General features: G+C 33.2%; 2 protein-coding genes across 3 annotated transcripts; one reads left to right on the top strand and one right to left on the bottom strand.

Annotated features, from left to right (window-relative positions):
- The first annotated feature begins 1,069 nt into the window (after window positions 1-1,069).
- Window positions 1,070-11,817, top strand: LOC112502906 (protein MRG1-like). Of its 2 annotated transcripts, XM_025106924.1 has the most exons (11): window positions 1,076-1,334; window positions 3,082-3,135; window positions 3,326-3,339; window positions 5,323-5,468; window positions 6,853-6,893; window positions 7,022-7,123; window positions 7,492-7,571; window positions 9,950-10,119; window positions 11,169-11,253; window positions 11,390-11,520; window positions 11,744-11,817. In XM_025106924.1, the coding sequence occupies exons 1-10, from the start codon at window positions 1,113-1,115 to the stop codon at window positions 11,493-11,495; spliced, it is 1,020 nt and encodes a 339-aa protein (XP_024962692.1). In that variant the 5' UTR covers window positions 1,076-1,112; the 3' UTR covers window positions 11,496-11,520; window positions 11,744-11,817. The 2 variants fall into 2 exon arrangements, with proteins under 2 accessions (XP_024962696.1, XP_024962692.1); XM_025106928.1 differs by lacking the exon at window positions 11,744-11,817 and having other exon boundaries at window positions 1,070-1,334; window positions 7,025-7,123; window positions 11,390-11,703.
- Window positions 11,818-15,398: 3,581 nt separating this feature from the next.
- On the bottom strand, window positions 15,399-16,721 carry LOC112519068 (transcription factor MYB44-like). Its single transcript, XM_025127030.1, has one exon. It carries the CDS (start codon window positions 16,679-16,681, stop codon window positions 15,641-15,643), a length of 1,041 nt encoding a protein of 346 aa, XP_024982798.1. The 5' UTR covers window positions 16,682-16,721; the 3' UTR covers window positions 15,399-15,640.
- Between the last annotated feature and the right edge of the window lie 7,399 nt (window positions 16,722-24,120).

Below are 24,120 nucleotides of genomic sequence, written 5' to 3'. Positions count from 1 at the left end.
AAAATATCTGGGTGTAGCAAAGCTCCCCAAAAACTAAAACGTCTATGCTTGATAAGTTAAGTAAAGACGAAAGATTTATGCCAGCAAACAATTACCCAGTAAGCATTTGGTAAACGAATATTAAAGTTGTGGTTTACTAATGATGTGTTTTTTGAATTTTGGAATGAGAACACATAAAATAAATGAAATGAAAATAAAATAAAAGAAAAGGAAAGAAAGTAAACAATAGTTTATTTTTTATTTTTTTTATTTGTGTTTTTAAGGGTGGAGGGAAAGGAAGGAAATAAAATGAATTTTTATGTTCCCGAGTGGGAGAAAAAAGAAATAAAATATGTCATTTTAACATATATACCCTTATTTATTTTATACTGGAATGTAATTGATGAGTATATGTGTAATTTTATAAATATTTTTAATATTCATAAACTATTTTCCTTTCATATTTGGGAGGAAAGTTTTGTAAGGAAAATCGACATTATTTTCCTTACGTTTTCTTTCATTTTTTTCACCATCTCCTTAAAAAAACCCGAGAACACAATATCTTTTTTCTTTCCATAAAATAGCTCAGGTTCAAACAAGAACACGCCTATTTTACGAAAATACAAAAACAATTATGAGTCTCCAAATCAATTAACCCACGATAAAAATTAAAATAAATAAAAATAAATCAACAACATATAGTTATTTTACATTTGACTTTGTCCCTTAAATATGACTGAAATCATCGACGACTTCTTATGCTGATATCTCCGTTGTCGATCATGATGTGATAATATGATGATAGTAATGCGACAACGCTTTAATAACTTGACGACTTGTTATGACACGAGTTTCCTGTAATAATGACGTGATGTTATTGTAATGAGTCGAAAACCAGTGTTCATCACGTTCACAATCATCGACTCCGTATAATTATTAAGCGGTTCATCGTTTTTTCTTTTCTTCATTTTTATCTCTAAATGGCCTTCGAAATTCCTAAAAAGGAAAAATATTTATTAGTGTTTTTGATTTGAAAACTCTGTCGTAGGGTGAAATAAATGTAGCGGTAAACACTATTACATTATTTATCACCGTAAAGACTTTGCAGGGAGGAGAGAAAGAAAGCATCGGCAATGAATCAAATACAAACACACCGCCCCCGGAAACCACGAAATCAAAAAGAGGCGGGCTCATCGCGAACCAAAACTTCACTAATGGGGAGTTCCAAGGAGGATTACGCCACCGATGCCGACAACTCCGCCGGCGACCACCGTCGTCTTGATTCCAATTGCAAAGTCTTCTCTGATGGCGAGAAAGTTCTCGCCTACCATGGCCCTCGTATCTACGAAGCCAAGGCATGTTCATTGTTTTCATCTCCATAACTCGTTTGCTTTTGATCTTACACTCTCATGCGTTCACTTCGATTTCGTTTATATGCAGTTGGTTTTTTAATTTGGACCTTAAAGCAAATCGAGGTAACGAGGGACGATATTAGAACAGAACTACTAGTTCTTTTCTGAATAAAACTGAATAGAGAGGTTTCGTTTTCATGGTTACTTTTACCTGACTCAACCAGAAGGTTAGGGTTCCCAATTCATAAATATAGAGTTACAAGTTCTACAACTATAGCTCACTTGCGGATGGTCGTGAATATTTATGATGTTCGCAAGTGTGAATGGTTTGTGAGACTGAAGAGATTGGGTTAATTTACACGAAACGAGTCTTATATTTGGTGAATCATACATGTACATCTCTCAGGCAAAGTGGACTATATGTTACTGAGATGTTTTACAGTCATAGATTATAGGCATGTGCCATTTGTAACATCCCATTGACATGTAAACGAACAAATGGGTTTTATCATTGCTGAATTTGCAACTTTCTGCAGAGCTAATTCAAGTCGTTCACTCGTTCTTATTCTGTTGAGCACTGATTTGGTTATGTTCACAAGTTGTTGGGTAATATGATAATCGGTTATCTGAAGCATCAAAGTTGGACTTCTTTTAGTAAGTAGCAAGTAGCATTGATCTTCTTTACATATGTAAAGTAGAACAAAGGAATACTTGTTTAATCAGACAAAGAACTTGTCAATATTGTATGATTTATACACGTGGATTGGGATTCGAACGATTTAGGGAATCTCCATGACGATTCATATGGGAGGGTGAATATACTTGTTTCTTTAATTAGACACCGTAACCGTCAGTATTATAATATTTATATATGTGGGTTGGGATATGAATAACTGGCCAAGGTGCCAATGTCAAGTGGTTACCCGAAGTGTTACAAGGGGTGGGTGTATACTGTATAGTGCACACAAAGTTGAACTAATGTTACAAGTTATGATCTGATTCAACCAGTCAACAGTTTGGAATCAGAGCGGGCAATACTTGTTTTCCTTATCATTTATTTTCTTCTTTGAAGACATGTCTCTGCCTCACTAGGTTGGATTGTGCATTTGGGGTATAATGAACATGCCATTGTAGTTAATTGCTCTCTCATGATTGTAGTACGAGGGTGCACCTTACCAAGGTTATTGCTTTTGTGGGGAATAAGAGAGACAAAGTGACTGAGGAGAGTGCCTTCAATAGCCATGCTTTGTAATAGCACTAGAAATTCTTAAAAAGAGCAAAGACACTACACAATGAATTATCTATGGAAAGAAAGCGTGGGTGTTGGAAAACTCATTACGTGATGATAAAATTAGATAACTGATTTGTTGGCAATTGAAGACACACATAAAATTTCTTGTTGTATACATGCTGTTAACTCTAATTCGTGATTCTCTACTAAATTGACATTGATTCTTATGCCATACACCACATGTCATGTTTTGTGACATGTTCCACAAAACATACCAAAACTAGCTGTCACCCCACCGGTAGTAGGAGATGTAAGGATTGGTACACAGAATAATTTCCACAGTTTTGGTTTGTATATTCATACAATTCAATTATTCAACAGTTATGGTATCTTCAAAACCACTTATTCTGAATCATTTTCAAAGTTAAACATGTAAATTCTATTCTTTAATTTAGGTCATTTTATCAGGTTACTGAAATATTACAATTAATCTGATCTCTTCATGCTTTTATCTTAAAGGTTCAAAAATCAGAGATGCGGAAGAACGAGTGGAAATATTTCGTTCATTACCTTGTAAGCTTGAGACTTGCCTTCAACTTATTGTTCCACTACACGAATAGTATCTCCTAATATATACTGTTTAACTTCTAGTTTATGTTTGAACACTGATGTAGCATGTTGTAAGTTTCACAAATTCTTATAATGTGTATATGCGTTTACACTGCAATTTTAATTGATGTATGCCTTTTGTTTTGTTCTGCAGGGTTGGAGTAAAACGTAAGTTTGTTTTTCTTTCCTCCATGCCATGCTGTTATAGAAATTTCAAGGTCATGTCATGCAATAAATTAAGAATGGATAGATCGACATATAGTAAGAGAAATTAATTTGAGATTGTTTGATAGTATTCCCCACCCGGCCCCGGTATTTTATTATATATAAAATCCTTGCTATATTTCATACTATATTGTTTTGCATAATTCGTAGATCATCCACCTTTTTGGTCACCCATATTTCATTATTCTTGTATATTTTATTCTATGCCGAGTAACATGGAAAACCCTTTTTCTTAATATTGAAGTATACAAATGCGTTGGGAGAATTTAGGATGTGGATGGAGATGGGGACGACTGAAGCTGCCCTATTCCCATCCATATAAAGGAGGTCAAAACTTCAGTTCATTTACTGATCACTTTGTGTAGTGTTTAATGATTTTGATTCTGTTAGACAAAGTAATCATATTTAAAGAAGAATATAACAAATTGTTGCTAAAATTAATTTTTTTAGAATAAATACCATAGACTGATTATTTTGTATTTGATGCATGCTCAATTTGTAACACCCGAAAAACACATATATTGAGCTATTATCGAGCCTTCATTGAGCTCTTTTTCGAGTAAACACAATGTTACAGAAGAACAATCCAAATTCATACGTTAATTATACTTTACATTTAAAGTCTAGTATTACTTTTACTGAAACTTATAACACAACACTTCATATTCTTATATAACATCTATCAAAGCGCTCCATCAAGTAACACAAATGCACTCTTGGCATCCTTGAAAATCCATCACCATTTACTCCATTTTGGATTGTTGCCGTAGTTGGGATATGGGATAAGCTAAAAATATAAATTAAATAAATTAACAATGCATCTTATTTTGATTGGTAAGACAGGGGGGGGGGGAATAGATTTTTAGGATATATGACCTTTATTAACCTATGTGGCATGCCATGACCTGATGTGTGTTCTTTAAGGGTTCAACGAAAATCCCATTATAGAACATCTGATGTTAATCAAACAATCTCTATCCTTCTCGTTGCTTCCACAACTACTTGAATTCTGGCTCCCATAATAACCAGGAAGACTGCAGTAATGGAGGAACAAATGAAGAATCTCGATTCTCGAAAAAATCAATTAAATTTCTTGCTTCTTGGGCCATCATAATGTCATGCTTATGTGATATACTGATAGCTTCTGGTATTTTAGTTTATCTGGAATATTAATTTCAAAGTAGTTTAAGACATCTGTTGGTACTTCTAGTCTTCCGGTGTTGTTAGTTTCTTTTTTGGTTCTTGATACTCTTAGGCTTTTTTCTTCTGTGTGTGGCACCCAAGAGTTCAATTAACAAATGTGCTACTTGTTCTATCAATCCGAGTTTTTTGCTATGGGCTTACCACAGAGAAAGACACGGAGAGAGTAGAGACTTGTGTGTACACATGATATGTGCTGGCTGACGTGCATAATCTATAGAAGATTATGTTGTCTTTCCATTATATGAGTCTTTACACAAAACTCCAGGACTTAAGAGTTTTTGTAGAGCCCCTCAGGATTGAGAAATGTCCAAGATAAGTTATTAATTGATTTTCAAGCCACTTCATATTTTTACTTCATTACAAATGTTTTATTTCATCTACTCATCTAGAGCAGGTTTTGGGCTCTGCTATGAACCTGATCATATATTATAAGTCTAAGTGCTGGTGGTAGATAGGTCATCATGTGATTCGTACCCAGTACATAGGCGGTACATATGTCGATGAGCCTCTTAGCAGTGGAAATGGTAATACATAAATAGGAAGAAGGAATATATGTGTACTTTAGCAGTCAGCACTTGCATAGGAATGCATTAACATGTGGGTGTGCTTTTTTCTCTTAACTTACAGAAAAAATGTTCAATCCTTTAGTCTAGCTTTTATTTTTATTCATCTTTTAGAATGTGTGCAGAAACTGTTGCTGAAGATTTGTTATCTTGGTAACAGTTGGGATGAATGGGTAGGTGTTGAGCGCCTGATGAAATACACCCAAGAGAACATCCAAAAACAGCAAGACCTTGGTAAAAAACAGGGTGTCGATAGGAATCCAAAGTCGGGACGCTCAAATCAAACAAAGCCAAAAATATCGACTGGTATTCTCTCATCTTGTCAACTTGTCACAACTCACAAGTTATGTTGGTCAAAGATATTTCCATTGTTGCTTTGTATGTATTTTTTTTCCATGAAAAATGATTATATATTAAATAAGTCTATGACCCTTAGCGGGGTATGGAGATATATGGACGTTGGACCTTGAGGTAGTTGCTGTAAAAAAATTAGCTGATCACTAGTACCCACCAGATTATTTGCAGTAAATGAAATCAACAAAATATATGTTTTTTACGGTCAAACTTTATTTTCCCTTAAACCAAGTACGCTACCAACCATAATTTGTAGACAAATCAACTACCAATACCAACCACCGAAGTGTGTATACCAACTTAATTGGTTACTAATAATTTTAGTTGGTACAGCTGGTATTTTAACAATACGAAGATCACAAACCTATAAAGTTGAATACATATTGCAAAAAATAAAGCAAAAACATGTTTGATGTTCAATATTTCAGTCGTCAACTTAAAATTTTAAACAACACCAATCAATTAACATGTGAAGAAATTGTCTGAACTCGAAAGCAAATGGAAATAGGACAATAAGTTATGATAGGGTAATCCACAATTTGGAGTATGGAGATCCATTTATTAATTCAGTGGTAAATTTGTATTAAATGTAACTCGGTATATGGTAATAGTCTAGTTAGTAATTATTTGTACTTAAAATATTATTATATATTACTTATTAAATATATAAATAGTAAAATTACAAATAATTCGAAAGACTTGGTTGGTACAAGTAGTACCGTGGTATTGAAAAATCTCTTCGATTACTCCACCAACAATGTGGAATTGGTACGGTAGTACTGACCAAACATGTTGGCTACCAATTTATTTGGTATGGTTGGTTGGTTTAGTTTTGGGGCAAATTTAACACCCCCTGTCTGAACCATATGAGGATGATACTTTTGCTGCTCTATTGAAGATAGCATCAGAAGGGCTATTACACGCCGCTAATAATCATTTCATACAAACTTCTAGGAACGAGTGGTCAGAAACATTTTGTGGTTCACATTGTTGTCTCCATTCTGAACAGCGTCTTGATGAGTCTAGAATCTCTACAAAATCATGGCCCAAATTTATGGACATTGTAGTCCTGTAGTAGATAAGCTAAGGAAGATTGGGTAGGATAGGTACTTGAACCATTTATGTCCATGTCAATCCTGATCTCATGCTCCTACAAGTAATCTCTTCACTTCAATTGGGAGCTATGGACGCTTAACAGATAAAAGTTTATCTAGGGATATTTCAAACTTTCTGGTTCTCAGTTTTTTTACCTCTGTAAGTGTTTGCAAATGCTTTACTTTCCTAACTATTTAATTCTAACTATAGTCTGTTGCCTATTATTTGAATGCTATTGTAGGGGCAAAAGGTAAGAAGCGAAAGAATGATTCGAGCACCGAGGTATGCTCAACTGTATCATATCTTGTGCTATATTGTAGACTTAGGGTCCACTTTGCAGCATGTAGAAAACCTCCAAAATATGGAACTTATCTTGTAAACATGTGTCTATTTGGGGTTGATTGTGCCAGAAGGAGATTGCATCTATCGAAAAACTTGTGAACATCGAAATTCCATCAACTCTAAAGAAGCAACTTGTGGACGATTGGGAATTTGTCAATGAGCAGGATAAGGTACAAATTAGCTAGCTGCCAATGCCATTACCATCCATAACTATATATTAAACGTTTTGAATACTCTACAAAAGAGAGAGAAAAAAGTGGACTTTGACTGCTACATGCTTTGGTTTTCTTTTATTTTCCCAGTAATTGTTACTTGTTAGACATATGAATTCCAACTGGTAATCTGGATTAGTAGCAGCACCAACTCAAAATTGTTGTCTTATTTATTCAACATTGTTTACTTATAGACAACGCCGTACATTAGTTCATTCACTTTCATTGCTGATTTATTATACCTAGAATTAAAGACTAGTGCATACTTTGACGTCTTTGACTGATGCCATAAAGAGTTGAACTAGAATATTAATTTCTTGTTGCAGCTTGTTAAACTTCCGCGTTCTCCAAATGTTGATGATATATTGGATAGCTACCTTGAATACAGATCAAAGAAGGATGGCATGTAAGTATTACAAGTGCATGATTTAAGATTAATACTTATCTAGAGGCAAGTAGTAATGGGATTTTAGTTTTCTCTTGACTGTGATTGTGGATTCCTGCTGTTATTGGTTCCCTTTAATGCACTACTCAGAACTGTCATTTTCAATTTCTTTTTCCTTTCTGGGATGATTTTTTTTTTTTTTTGGGGGGGGGGGGGGGGGGGGCTTTTTCATTTGTTTAAAGTTCAGCATTATTCTCAGGCTATTATTTGACTCTAGGAATTAAACATGGTTCTCTGATTACGATCCCATGTGCATCTGTTACTCTAAAGTTAAACTTGGGGATTATGTATGTTCAGCTTATACCATTTGTTACTTGGGCTGAGGAAATTTCATGGGTGTATCTGTCATGCTAACACAACTGACAAATCCACCTCTAGGGGAGGTAATGTCGCTAGCCTAATGGGTTGAGAACATAGCGAGAAAGAAAGGAGTTATGAGAATTAGTGCGGAAGAATCCCAACACAATTGATGAATCCAACTATAGGGGTGACTTTGAAACACCAAAGGAGACACCAGCGGACTCAACAAAATGATGGAGGCTGGGTTGCAATAAATAAAGTAAAAGGGTTATGCTTCCAATGTGATTAGAAGTTTCCTCCCGCTCCCGAGCATCACTCTCCTACCTGTGCTTTAAAGATCCTTCTAGTGCATGAGGATACTGTCATAGTAGTAAAAGAGTAGGCAAAAGAAGAGCATTGCAACGTGGGTGTTGTTGAGGCATTCCTTGATTCGGTAGTTGGGCTCACCCTAAATCACTACAAAAAGATAGAAATAGAGGTGGCAGTTTTAATTGACAACATGGCCACCGATAACTTTATTTCACATCGTGGTTGACCACCCTGGGTTCCATAAGACCAGTATCAGAAGCTACAGAATATGGGAAGTAGTTTAATGGACTTGGGCTCCCACGTTTGGAGGGAATACACAATATTGGTGGTGGTTGACTGATTGCTTAAGCTTGTGCACTTCATTCCTTGACAGCACCCTTAGACAATTGTAACTGTAGCAACAACATTAATGCACGAAGTTATGAGGCTACCTGGGATTCCTGAGTCAATTGTAACAGATCAAAATAAGGTTTTCTAGTCATTTCTGGAAAAGCTATTTAGAATGCATTCGGATGGTTCTGAAGGGCATGTGTACCATCCACAAATCGATGGACTTAAGTGGTGAATTGGAGGCTGGAAAGGTATATGGGATGCTTTGCTTCATATACCTGAGCAATGGGCGAGATGGTCGCCATATAATGGAAAAATAGCAACTTCCTAAAGTAAAAAAATGTTCTGTTAGGAGTTTAGAGAAGAAAGAATGCATGTTTGATTTGATAAAATTTCGTCAATATTAAATTATGCTTTAAGGGGGAGGACATACTCCTAGAAAGTACGTTGTTTTGTTTTGATACTTGCTGTTTAAATAATAAAATCATCGACGGGTTCCATCACTGAGGCTCAGAAGGCTCAAGGTCTTGGGTTTTTTTCAAGTCGAGGCTCAGCATATTCACGAGAGGCACTTTGCCTTGGCTGAGGTGCCTTGTGGGCCTAGGTGTGCCTCATAAAGAGTTAGCGGCTGTTTGTTTACCTCTTAACAGTTCCATCAAGAGGCAGCCTCAGAAGCGTTGAGAGGTGGATCTTGTTTGGTAAAAAACTCTTCCTCTTAATGGTTCTAAAACCCTCTGAATGAATTTGTATCTTGGGCTTCCCTTAACCATTCAGCACCCTAATTTCGTTCTGAACAATTGCCAAACATTTATATTTCATTTTGCACTATATCAGAAGAGCCTCTTTATCATTCCAACCACTTAATCATTCTGCACCAAACCATTCAGCAACTGCCAAACAATCCCTTACTAAATACCTATTTAAACCCTAAGATTAAATAATTTTTCTCATCTCATCTCGTAGATTTCTTAAAAGAAGTGTTATTAAATAGATGACATGAGTCAAACCCTAATATTAAATACTAAGTCCTTAGAACTTCAAGCCTCCTCTATAAATACACAAACCTTAAAACTTCTCCTTCACTGCTCACACTTTAAATCCTTCTGCCTCTATCGAAGTACTGTTGGTTGCTGCATTGGGGACTTCTTGTATGTAACTGTGTGTGCGTATATATATTGATAAGATGCGCCTCGCACTCCTGAGGCCTGCACCTCACGCCTAGTCCCCGGGACCCTGTTGCGCCTAAGTGCGTCTTGAGCCTTTAACAACTTTGGGTTCCATCAATGGAATAAACTATTGGTTTTCTAAGATAATTCTAGTAAATTTCAGATTAAGTTGACCTGCAGGGATCTCTTTCTTTGTGCAAGCAGTGTTTAAGCCACTTTGATGCCTGAATACAGGATGACAGATTCGATTGGAGAGATTTTGAAGGGATTACGGTGTTACTTCGACAGGGCCCTGCCAGTTATTCTTTTATACGACAAAGAGCGCCAACAATATCGTGAATCAGTTGCAGATGATGCTTCCCCTTCAAGCATATATGGCGCTGAACATCTACTGCGTCTCTTTGGTATGCTTCTTTTTAACCATTTTTCTTTCATCGTATCTCACTGGGCCTGTGTACTTCCTGTTTTCCTTCTATACATCGTTATTTCAATCCTCGTCTGTTCTAGTGACATTTAGTAGAATAGAAAGCAAATTGCAACCCATTTAGGTAGATCGAAGTTTATCCAAAGATTCATCAAATGTTTAGTAGATCAATTCACTTGGATGGTTCGCTGTTGCACATCTTGGATTGACACCATCTTTTCTGGACCACATATCAATTTGAACAACCCACATAAAAAGAAAAAAAGCATAACCTTTCCAAATGACTTGTACCATATAAGCTACAAATGCACTACTACCTTACAAGTTTTCAAATTAACAACTCAACGTTTAAATTGAACACATATTTGCTACAGTTTGTACCATACAACATACCCTTGTACTATGTGTTTGTAACAGATAAGACTTGATATTTTATAACCACTTGGTTTTACAATAATAGTTGTACAGTACCAATATAATATAAAAGACTGAAACGTAGCACCTCAATGTACTATTTTTTTAATGGGTCAATCACATATTACCATAACCCTTGTACTACAACTGCCACAGCAATTGTTCTTTTACTATAGAAGTCTTGAAGACAATAACACCTAAATTTTTTGTAAGGTAACATATTTTACAAATAACTTGTACAATGCAACAGATACATCTCCTGTTTTACATTGCTTGATAATAATAGAGTAAATTTTAATTTATTGAAGTAATTTGATACCAACAAGATAAAAAACAAATACGGTATGGCTAAAGAACAAATAAAACCAATGCTGAATCAGGCGTGGTTTTACATTGCTGTTTCAGAGCATGTTTAAATCAAGTCAAACTTAGCAAATATAGAATAAAATTTGTTAGTTATGCATTTATCAATGTACAATATTCATTTTCTGATGGGGTTAGATCATGGGAGATTTAAATCCTTTGCTTCTTTTTTTGAACTGAATCATAGGATTCCAATCTTAAATTTTAAGAATTTTGACAACTATGATTTGATGAGGCCTTTTACCCATGCAGTTAAGTTGCCAGAGTTATTGCCATATTTGAACATAGAAGAGGATCTGGTGATGAGGTTGCAGCAAAAGTTTCTGGACTTCCTCAGGTAAAACTCTCTTCTTTTTCTCTCTAATTATTATGATAAATTGCATCTTGTGTGTGATTTTAGTTTTTGCGAAGTTTAGTTGATCATTATGCTGAATCTCTATCGACCTTATATCGCCAATTTCATGTTGATGTAGGTTTTTGCAGAAGAAACAAACCTCGTTCTTCATTTCCTCATATGACGATGATTCAAAAGTTTCTGAAGCTTCTTCAGTAGTAAGGCCCAAAACGAGTCGGGATTAGAGATGTCACTCCACCAGTTCTTCATGTAACATTAATTGTCGATGCTAGCTGGGTCAATTTTGTTGCAACTGTAGCTCATTATTTTCTTTGCTCTTTAATTTATTTATTTATAAATCCAGTCGTCGATCCTTTGTAGAATGAACGATCAACCTTGGTACTTATAGCAAAAGTTGGATAGCACAATTTAACTTGAAAATTGGTGATTTTTATTGGCCCTTATTTCTGTTCTATTCTATTTGTGAATTCAGAAGGGGAAATGTTGATTTGGAAGTTGATTTTTCAACAGTAGCTGATCCCTTGCCTTAGAAGCCAGGCTTCAAACAGTTGCAGGTAACAATACAATCTTTTGGGTATCATATCACATGAGTCCCACCTCACCTCATTCACATGTGAACTACTAGTTTTCCTTAATGAATATAGTTTTTTAGGTGGTCAACAAGATGTTGAGGTCAACCCCATGAGTTGGTTAATTAGTTGGGTTGTGATGACGAAAATGACCCTTACTTTATATCTCCCCTACCCATCTTGTGGAAAACCCAAAACAAGTGGTGAATGGTCAAAGAAAAGGACCCATTCCTTTGCTTTCCAAACCCACAATTGAACACAAATCGAAGAAGTAATAATCGATAATTGAACAAGAAAGCGAACCACATTTCGTTTACATTTTTGAAGTATTTATTGATCAAGTTTGTGGGTTGATTTGAGTAGAGAAAGTATCTATCTATACATGTGTATGTAACATAATGAAATCGTTAACTATTTAAGAAAACAAGAAAAAAAATCGTTAATGTATGAAATCATATATGATTCACGTACAAAATTATATATGATTTGGTGCGACTTTGCCTGCAACTTAAGTCGCGGCAAAAGTCACCTGCTTTCATTTTTTGATGTTAATATAAAATCACATTTGATTTTATACATTAACGACATTTTTCTTGTTTTCTTAAATGGTTAGTATCCTCGTTTGAATCTTCTACAAATATATATATATATATATATATATATATATATATATATATATATATATATATACATATACGTGGGTTCGGGAACAAGTGTAAGAGGAGATATTTTGAAAAAGTGTTTGATGTTAACCGTTAAACGTGACCAACATGCTTTATGATTGCCAAACCCTGTCCCCTCCATCGATCCTTAACGAAATGGTTTATTCTTTAAGAGTAAACTACTGTTTTCGTCCTTGTGGTTTAGAAAATTACGTTTATAGTCCCTCTGTGGTTTCATTTTATTTTTGTTTTTTGTCGCTACACGAATTTAGCCCATGTAGAAACGGTCACATAACAACAAATAAATTTTCATTTTCTCTTACTTAACCACCTTTGTGGTCGTTGAGTACTGGGGATGTGGTGGAATACCTCATTTGTTCAGTGTTCGATTCCAGACATACACAACAATTGTGGTCATTGAGTTTATCAGAACTGATTTCTTACGGTTTTATTAGGATTAGTCCAAATATAGCATGGATACCGTTCCAAAAAAAAAAACAACTTCTTCAAATTGTTTTGTGGTTAAAAAACAAAAATGTAACAAGGGATTTGAATCTTTGATCATTATGAATTGCGCCTAGCCGCTTATTACGAGAATCGATCAGATACATCTTGTTGTATCACATTAATGTTAATCTTCAATTATAATTGATTCAAGATGGAGATATATTCTTATCTTTTTCACTGTAACATTGATTCTCATTGTAACCCAACCTTTAACCATTAACATATATTTTGTTATGATTATGACAGATACAAGGTGTATTTTCTTCTAGACAAATAAGATTGCATGACATTATATTTCTTAGTTAAATTATTATTTGTTTAAAGTTTGTTTCCCCTTTCCGAACAAATTTGTTTCATTTATTTTAGAGTTCAATTTTAAATTCATAGTTAGCTGATAAACAATTTGGTTTGTATAGTTTACTATTCATTTTATGTTTTGATATTAAAGTTAATTAAAGTCCCTCTAACGGGTGAGTACGAGTATTCAATCATATCGATCCATCATCATATGACCTGCAATCTTTAGATCTATATACCATTATTTTTGTCCTTATAATTCAGAAATTACAAATCGAATTTGCTTTGGAATTGATCATAGGCTCTATCGGCCCTTAGAGGAGTAACCCATATGTTAAACATGACTAAATCAATCCCCATTTTCCTTCTGTCTGTAGATGAATCCTATTCATGACCCCTCCTACATGGGGTATGTAAGTGATGTAGCAACCCATTTGTCTCCATCCTCTGCATCACTATCTCAAACACTGTTTCACCCTCCCCACTTCACTAACATCGAACCACCATTCAAATTCTGTATAACACATGGACATAAAGTCATTGGGAGGAAACCATTTGAATTTGTGTGATATGTTAAGACGATTGAAATTGGAGCGAACCATGGCATCTTCTTTGGCTATGGCAAGAGAACCCAACCATGGTCGTGTTCATTTGGGTTCTCTACTGTCATTTTCTTGGGGGAGGGGAAGCTGATGGTGGTTTGAATGGAGGATGTGATTGAAGTGCATTCAATTTTCTACGTGCCAAAAGATAGGTGCTAAAAGAATTAATAAAAAGAAAGAGGTTTAATTTAAGCTTTTTTTTTTTCACCTTAAATATAATGCATACTTGTACATATGCATTCTAAATTGTTATCCTAATAAAAAGAAACACAAAATGATCAGATCGCTTTCACACAGTGAGTATCTCATAGAGCCAATTAACGATATTTAAATGTCATGACCAAATCCAAAGCAAACTTGAAGCCACATAAAAGATTTTGTAAATTTTAAACTATATATCAATGATATCTAAAGTCTTCCAAAACGAGACTAATATAAAATGTAATTAACTCTACGTTCTGTATCAGATATATTTCCTCTAAACGAACAACCTTATGACCAAAATTGGAGGTGGTGTGTTGGTGTTCAAAAAAGACAAATAAAATATAATAAATAAAAAAATAGAAAACGACGGAAATCTTTAATTAACGAATCCTTTAACAAGAGTTAACCAAAGAGACCAAAATGTAACAAAGTAGCAACCACCCATACCACAAATGTGAAAAATGAATCTTGGGGACGAAACTTGCTGATTTATTACAACTATAGGGCTCAAAAGTATAAATTAATCTTAAATTAATATTAATATAAAAGTTTGTTTTTTTAGTAATATTGAACTATTAAAAGTAGGAAAACTGACGAAACTAGTGTAACTTGCTTCGCTTTGGAAATTTAATTTTTGTTTTCTATTTTAAAATTATTTTATTATTTATATAGTAATCATATGTTAGAATTGGGTTTCGATAAGAAGAAAAGTTAAGGTAGGAATCGTAAAAGAAAATCTCAATTATTGAAAGCATATTAGGATGAGATGTATTGAGATACACCGAACCAATCATCATATCAAACATCATTCATGGGTAAATTTGAGATTTAAAGGTAATCGAAATATCAATTACTAATAATACCGCTAAGAGATAAAATATCAAAATTGTAACTATTAGGGATGGATCCAGAAACTTTTTCAAAAGGTGACACTATTTGATTCTAAGAAACAGATGTAGGGAAAAAAAATTCAAACTGTAACAGAATGACATTAACATGATTCGAACTCGGGTCAGGGGTGAAATAATAGTCTTGCAAACCAACTCTACTAACAAAAACGTGTTAACATTATAATTTCAAAATATATACGGTGACACAACAAATTAATATAGTAACCTAAATTTTTTTACCCTAAATTAATACAGTTATTGAAGAATATATATTTTTTCCACAATGTAATATTTTTTTTACCTGTAGGTAAAGGTAAAACAAATATTACACCTTAAATAAAACAAACTAACATTATTTAATATTTACGGACGCACAGTAAATAACCTAAGATGAGATTAAAAACATGAAAACAAGAATTTGATTGGTTGTAGTTTCATATAAACCTCGTCATTTAACTCTTTTCTGTCTCTCCTTCCTTCTGTACAATTTTATTTCTTTCTTTTTTTAATTCAAAAAAAAAAGAAAAAGAAAAGCAGAACGGAGATCAATATTTATAAAATTAACAGATGGAGAAATCAACAAAGATTCTTCCTTTCTCTTTCCCTTTCCTTCCCAACTACTCCTTTTCAAAACTACCCTAATCGATCTTCTTTATCCCGGGTCGGGTCACTCTACCAAACCCATCGCCATTGCTGGCCTGTTGCATACACATTCCCCCTCCTCCTTGCTCCAGACCTCTCATATACTTCCGCACCTCTTTCCTTATCATACCTTGCATCACTGACAAAAATTCCGCACTAAATGGCTCAAACGCCTTCTCCGCCGGCGATACCTCAAGCTGCTGCATCGCCGACGATATGGCTGCCGGAATCGTTGTCATCAACTCTCCGTCGTTGTTTAGGTTTAGGTCTTGAATGCGATTCGCCGGAACCTGCTGCAACGGCATCGCTGGTATTGGAACAACGGGAGATGGCGGAGACGGCGGCATTAACTGCATCGGAGCCGCCGTTGGCTCCTCGATGGAATCAACTCCGGGAAGTGAAAGACTCAACGACGTCAGAGGATCGTTTACCGGCGGTTGCGGTGGAGGACGCGGAGGCGACGTCATTCCAACGTCGATCTGCGGACCGGCGGTAACACACGCCCTAGCAACCGGCCGATACACGTGCGATGACGACAACGCAGGCACGCTTGAATCGCTGATATCGGATCCCGTTGGACTACCCGGATTCAAACAAAGACCCGAAACCGGAACGGCCGAACCGGCACTAACCGACCGTTTTAACAACGGTTGTTGGATCGCAAACTCATTAAACTCCTCATTCGTCATCGACGAACATTTCCGTTTCAAAGTCGAGTTCCAGTGATTCTTAATGGCGTTATCGGTCCGACCCGACAAAAGCCGGGCTATCGTAGCCCATTTGTTACCGAACCGGGCATGTGCCCGGAGGATCGTCTCATCCTCCTCCGGCGTAAACGCACGGTGTTCCACCTGCGGCGACAGCTGGTTGCACCACCGTAACCGACAAGATTTTCCGGATCTACCGGGTATGGATTTGCTGATTAGCGACCAATTTCTTGGGCCATGCTTTTCAACGAGTTGCTGAAGCATATCATCTTCATCGGGGCTCCACGGACCTTTGATCCGATCCAAATCTTTCTTCGAATTATTAGCCATAATCAACCAAAAAGATGTAAAATTTCTCGATTTTTAGTAAAACCCCATGAAAAAAAATCTGATTTTTGAATTTGTGAAGAATTGTAGAGAGAGAAAGTAGAGGAGCGATGGTGGTTTTATAGGGGAGTGAGGAGTATTTAAGGGGTAGGATAGACCGGTCGAACCGGTGAAGAAGGCAAGCAGTGAGGGTGATTTTATGGGGGGTGACCGACTGTGAGATTAGTAAGCGGTTGCATTTGGTATAATTTGGAATACAGCTGGCTAACGGACACGCGTCACATCATGGCCTTGCACTGATACTTACTCTCATCTTCGTAATCTTTTCATTCACCTCTCTTTCTGATCACTCTCCTAAGCGGTGCGTGTGCTGCACGTATTTTGTCCTTTTCTGATCGAATGGATACAAGATATCTGTGTTTTCTTTTTCAACAAATTATGTATTAAATACGGGAAAATTGCACCACCAAAAGGAACTAATTTACCTAATTTTTATTTTGGGGAATTAATTTTTAAAATTGTTATTTTGGAGAATTAATATGCACATGATTTTTATTTTGAAGAACTAACTTGCACCTAATTCCTATTTTGGGGAACCAACTTTCAAAATCGTCATTTTRGGGAACCAACTTGCACCTKATTYCTATTTTGGGGAACCAACTTGCAAAATAATTATAGAAAAATAATTAAAATTTGTTTTTTTTCAAAAATTAATGCAATAAAATCTATTTTTCATTTCAAATCTCGTTTTTTTTAATTCAGATATCAAATTGAACATTTTAAAAAAAAATCCAAATTATCACGATAAAAATTGTTTTTTACTAATGCAAAAAAATCAATTTAATAGAAAAAAATTAATTGATACAATAAAAAATAATTATTAAATATCACATTCAAGATTTTTATATCTAACCAATTGCATCAATTAATTTTTTTTTATTAAATTCATTTTTTTTGCATTAGTAAACTGTAAAAAAACAATTTGTATTGTGGTAATTTGGATTTTTTTTAAAATGTTCAATTTGATATCTGAATTAAAAAAAAACGAGATTTGAAATGAAAAATAGATTTTATTGCATTAATTTTTGGAAAAAAAATGAATTTAAGTTATTTTTTTATAATTATTTTGCAAGTTGTTCCCCAAAATAGGAATCATGTGCAAGTTGATTCCGCAAAATGACGATTTTGAAAGTTGGTTCCTCAAAATAAGAATCATGTGCAAGTTGGTTCCCCAAAATGACGATTTTGAAAGTTATTTCCCCAAAATGGGAATTAGGTGAAAGTTGGGTCCATTTTGGTGCAATTTTCCCATTAAATATTTGTATTCGTATTATTAATATTACATATAGTTTTTTTTATTAAACTGGATATCCAACCTGTTATGCGAGCCGATTAATAATAGGACGACCATCTGCTTTGCAAATAGTCCGGAGGCCAGAGTCACCATATTTGAATCTCCGTGACTATAAGAGAATTTTTATTCTTTTTTGAATTTAAACCTGATTTTTTTTAATTAAGAAAAATCATGATTTTGGGAATTTTGGATTTTTGGATCAACTTTTTTCCTAACAAAATTTTCAAAACTTTATTGAAAATAATGTAAGAGAAAAAAATACATGTTATTTTAATTATTTTTTTAAATAAAAAATATTTGAAATTAAATGTTTTCAAAAAGAAAATAATATTTTATTAAATATATTAAATTTGAATGGTATAATTAATATTGTAATCTTCAAAATAGATAAAGGTGATGAAGTTGAATGCGTTTTTAATTCTTACAAATTTTTTTTTTTTTTTTTTTGATTTTTTGTTTGAAAAATCTATTGGAGATACTCTCATCGACAATATCATTTTTAATAGAGTTGAATGCATTCTTTTGTTTTTATGAATTTTTTTTAAATATTTATTTCGAAAATTTGTTGGAGATGCGTTGAATGCATTCTTTTGTTTTACGAAATTTTATTTTATTTTAAACTTTATTTTAAAAATCTGTTGGAGATGCTTTTACCGACCACGTCACTTGGTCAACGTTTCAAGGTTTCATTCTAATATGAGTAAACCCTTCACGGATCTTCATTAGCTCAAGTATACCGACCTCGTGAATTTTCAATAACTCGTCATCATTCTATTTTGTTCAAAGAGCATCGTTTCAAGGTTATATGATTAAATGGGATAGCACGATTTACCATTGATCGAGACTTTTAGCATTTCAAATTACAACTTTTTTTAAGTATATAATATTTATATACGGCAAATAGAATAAATAAACTCATACACCCTCCTCGCCTTCGGTGACGTTTAAACCTCTGACCTCCTAGGAGACTAAAGACTCATATACCGCTAGGCCAAAGACCCTCTGTTTCGAATTACAACTGTCCATCAACAATTTCTCAATCTCCTACACATGATTGATCCATAAGCAATCTGTAGGGTGTTACTTAAATTTGCGACAGTAAACATTTGTTACATATAAGAAGATGGTTCAGTGATTGTGGTATCTCCTGATCATGTACGATTTTCTGTTTAATTGTTGGGTGATAGTTTTCTATTTAAAAAAAGTATAAACTACAAAAGGAATCTAACTACAATTTTTTAATGGCGTGCCCACTTACATAAACATTACGAGTAAACAAGAGAAATAGTGATCCTCGAAGCCCATCCGGATTGGTTACCTCAGTACAAATATCTCCAAGAGTAAAATGATTATATCTATAGTTATGACAAAAGTTTGCCCTATGTGTACATGTTGCTATCTACAACTTAATTAACTAATAATCATATAAAATGATTGTCTATTAATATTGATATTGTTAGTCAATACCATATGTCATGTATTCATCTGTTGTCACAATCGACATCCCATCAGTCGATGGATGTAGCTTTCACATCCTTCTTTTCACCCATTGTCGCATTATTATTATTATTCGTTTGGCTACAACTATATGTAACTAAATCATGTTAAATGAGATAATTGATTGATTTGCATTATTATGAAAGGGAAAGGAGAAATCCCGAGGATCAACCGCTAGTGGCCGAGAGAATTCTTGAACAATCCTTTAAAAACCGAATCTAACTAATTGATTGGTCATGAAATCGACAATTCACATGTCTAATAATAACAAGAAGGAGCAATCAAATAGAATTCGTCAATTTATCTGAATGGTGAGTTCATGGGTCGATTAAGTATTTGTACTTGTATGAAGGGTCAATGCACGAAAACGAGAAGAGTACATAAATGTTGGACTCCCGAGACCCCCTGATAATATTATGTGGTGCTCGAAAATGGTGTAAGTAGTTTAATCAAAGGATTATAACACGACTCTGTGAATTTACTAAAAACAAAAATGTTTTGTTTTATAGTGAGGAGGACTGATTGGTTAGTTACAAATAAATTATTTGATTGTTTTTTAGGATAATCCAATAAATTGCTCTTTTCTTGTGTTTGTTTCGTTCTAAAGTGTCATTTCATGTGGGTCAAGGGTATTTCTAGACATGACGTTAATTTAATTCACGTAAAAACTGATGCATGTAAAAAAAAAATGCTGATAGATCATAAAATAATCAGATACATACAAATGCACACATATACATATATTGTTTAACATAGAGTCATCCAAAAAAATGGTCAATTAATGGATTTTGTTATTTTGCTTGAAAACTATAGTCTCAAATACATTATTCATTTACATCTTTTATATTATATTGATTTTCATACATCATGTATGTAAATATATATATATTGATTTTTTTTTATATTATTCACTAGCTGATAGATTTTCATGTTATCGATTTCATACAATTATGCATGTAAATTGTTGTGGTGACTCGTTTCGATTTTACTAATGACAAATCATCAGCTGTTACCAATAGATATGCCCCTCGTAGAATAAAAAAACTTAACTTGAGGATTTAGGAGTTGTTTGTTTATCTCTTAATATTTCCATTAAAAGGCAATCTCTGAATCGCTAAGAGGTGAATCTTGTTTGACAAAGAAAAAGTATGTCTCTTAATGGTTCTAAAACCCTCTGAACGAGTTTGTATCTTGGATCTCCCTTAACCATTAAGAGCCCTAATTTTATTGTACACAATTACCAAACAATTATATTTCATTTTGCACTATATCATGAGAGCCTCTTAATCATTATGACCACTTAATCATTCTGTACCTAAGCATTCAGCAATTGGCAAAGAACCCCTTAGTCTCTTGTGAACCTACATTTGCCTTAGCTTTCATTCAACATTAACAAAAGTAACTACAGATTTGTATGATGTATCATCGTAGAAAATGCATATTCATCGCTAAATCTTAGTAAGTGATACGATGTTTGTTATTTCTTTATTTGATTTTTTTTGTTTTCCTGTTAACAAAATATACGAGATGTTGATAAGATCATTTTTGACTTTATATAATGACAGAATAGAACAAATGGTCTCTCATTGAAGTTATATACGTAGTCTAATGCCCAACAAAATGTGTTGCCGCATATCATAAATATGTGGGTGGGTGGGTGCGTATAGACACGTGTGTGCACGTATCTTTTATAAAATTGGTGACGTGTCGTTGAGTAAAAGTCACAAACAAGTGGTGAAACTTGGCAATATAACGGTAATTAAAAATGCATTAATAAATAGATGGTGAAGAAAATATAATTTTTTTAATTAAATTCCATTAAAATGACCAATATTTTCATTTTGCAAGATTCCAATTTATACTTAGAGCTTTTATTTCCTTATTTGCATTAAAAATAAGTGGTTCAAACCATAAGGGTGGTGTCTGATTGGTTTGAGTTTGACTCTTTAAGGTCAAAAGTATCAGGAGGCCCCAGGTTCAAATCCAAAGAGAAATAAAAATCCTCTTGTGGCCACGGAGGTTCAAATGCGGTGACTCCGAACTATCTGCAAAGCAGGTGGTCGTTCTGGTATTAATTGGCTCACATAGCGGATTGGATATTCATGTTAATAAAAAAATAAAAATAAGTGGTTCAATTGTTTTTAGTTTATCTATGATTAAGGATAATTTAGAAATGTTATTAATATCCACAATGTCGGTCCCAAACACACTGAAAAGTCAAACGGAGGGACTAAATATGTCATTTTAGAGAAGTAGCAAGTATAGGGTGAAAATAGACATTTAATGCAAGTCTTGGACTTTGATTGGAATTCAAGAAAACACATTCAATTTGAACACGTGAAACATATTGCCATTTTACCATGATTGGATGTGTAAATTAATTAGATGAAATGTTTTGTAAAAAGAGAGTTGGTTTTTTGTATAAAGCTCTCCTGTAAAAATTAATTAAATAATTTATTTTATATATTATTGAAGTCATTATCAAATAAACATATATAGCTGATCGAATAATTTTTCATTTAAGAATTGAAAATGCAAGAAAAACAAAGGGGATTAATGTTGTAGCATAATTATCGATAGCATTTACTCAGAACCAAATATATGTATACAAACCAAAGGGGATTTCTTGTGATTTGAAATTGGAATAAATCCATGTATATGTATTTACGGTATTTGCAAAGATGGTATGGGAATATGCTAATTGTTTATAGATTCATGTTTTAAGCTCTTTGTGCATGTCATGCGTCTTATAGCATTTTGAAATTCGATTACGATAAGGTTATTGTATTTTGTTAGTTCATGTGTGATAGATTGATCCCGCGCTATGTCGGTTCAACAGTGAGGTTTCGTACATGTTCATATCGTTTATGTTGATTGCATACAATAGTTCACCCTATTTACATGCTTAATAGGTTTACCTAAATGATCTTCATACTACAAATTAAACAAAGGAGTATTATTGATGTAAAAATCCGTCGGAAAAGCCAATGTCAGAAAAATCCATCATTGGCTTTTCCGACAGATTACCTGCGGATCTCATGGCTAATGATCGTGATTGCCGGCAAATTGACCATCACCGTAAGGAAAATCTGTCGGTGATCCACAGATAAACATAATCAAATATAGGATAAACATCTCATTTTAAATATAAAAAATTTAAAATATAATTAGTTATTATTTTTATAAAAAATTGTTGTTAAGCCAAAAATAAATTACTTTACTATTTGACTTAAATTAAATTATAATAAAAAATTGAATTAAAGAAATTGTACAAAAAAACGAAAACTTTTAAATAATTAATTTGATATTAATATCGATATATTTTTTTCAAATTTATTTTTATTCAAAAGTAAAAACATTATCTTTTTCAAAACCACATAAACCGTATTATATCAACAAAGACAAAAAGTAAAAATAAAAACATTAAAATGAAGATTTATCTCGCTATATTGTACGAGTATTATTCTAGTATATTATAAAACATTCAGGTTAAACTTTTAAAAACTAATTTATATATATTAAGTATCATTTATTAATGAATATTACTTAAAACTCGAATTAAAAGTTGATCAAGTATAAATACAACTTATAAAAGTTTCATTTTTAAATTCGTATAACTAACTGCAAACAAACATTTATTTTCATTTTTAAAAATATTTATGAGTGAATTGTGGATTTTGTCCTTGTGTTTTAATATTATTTTTACTAGGGTCCATACGCTATATTTATTGTGGATTTGTTCCTTGTCGTATTCAATTTATCTTGGTCATGATCCTTCTAATTAACGCTTCTGTTAATTCCATTAAATCAAAGATTATTTTATCCATTTTGCTTTTCTTTTTTTTGTCTTTTTTCTATAAAAAAGTAAACACAATATTTACACACACACACACATATATATATATATCAAAGTAAACACAATATTTACACACACACACACACACACATATATATATATATATATATATATATATCAAAGTAAACAAATAAGATATTATTGTATCATTTAATTTAAAAAAATTAATTATATTAAATACGATTTAATTTTATTGTTTTATATTGCAATGGTGGAAAAAAATATGGTTTTATTGTTTTAATTTAATTTAAATAAATCAAATAAAACTATATCTTATTTTATTTAAAGCGAATAAAATAAGATCTTTAGTGGATTATTTCAACGAAGGTATATATTTGTTCTATTATGTTGTTTTATGATTTGATTTTTTAAATTAAAAAATTAATTATGTTATAGACAATATAATTTTGTTGTTATTTTTCCATCATTGCAACGAACAAACTTATTATTGATATTTTAACACCAAAATTATTGAACACATTAAGAAATGAGCTCCAATTTTATCATCCTAACATTAGGGTTTCCAATTTTCATATTGTTTTGCAAAAACTCAAAATCAACTATTTTGATTTTAACCAAGGGAAAGATTCATGCATACTATCATCTTTATAACTTAAAATTGAATAAATTTTTATATAAACTTTAACCAAGTTTTCATACCTAAATAGAAAGAAAAAAAAATACCAAAGCAATAAAATTAAATTTAATATAATTAATTTTTTAATTTAAAAAAAT

Source organism: Cynara cardunculus (assembly GCF_001531365.2).
Source record: "Cynara cardunculus var. scolymus isolate 2C chromosome LG 1, CcrdV1, whole genome shotgun sequence".
In the NCBI taxonomy this organism is placed as follows: Eukaryota; Viridiplantae; Streptophyta; class Magnoliopsida; order Asterales; family Asteraceae; genus Cynara; species Cynara cardunculus.
This window is presented reverse-complemented; position numbering and strand designations above follow the sequence as displayed.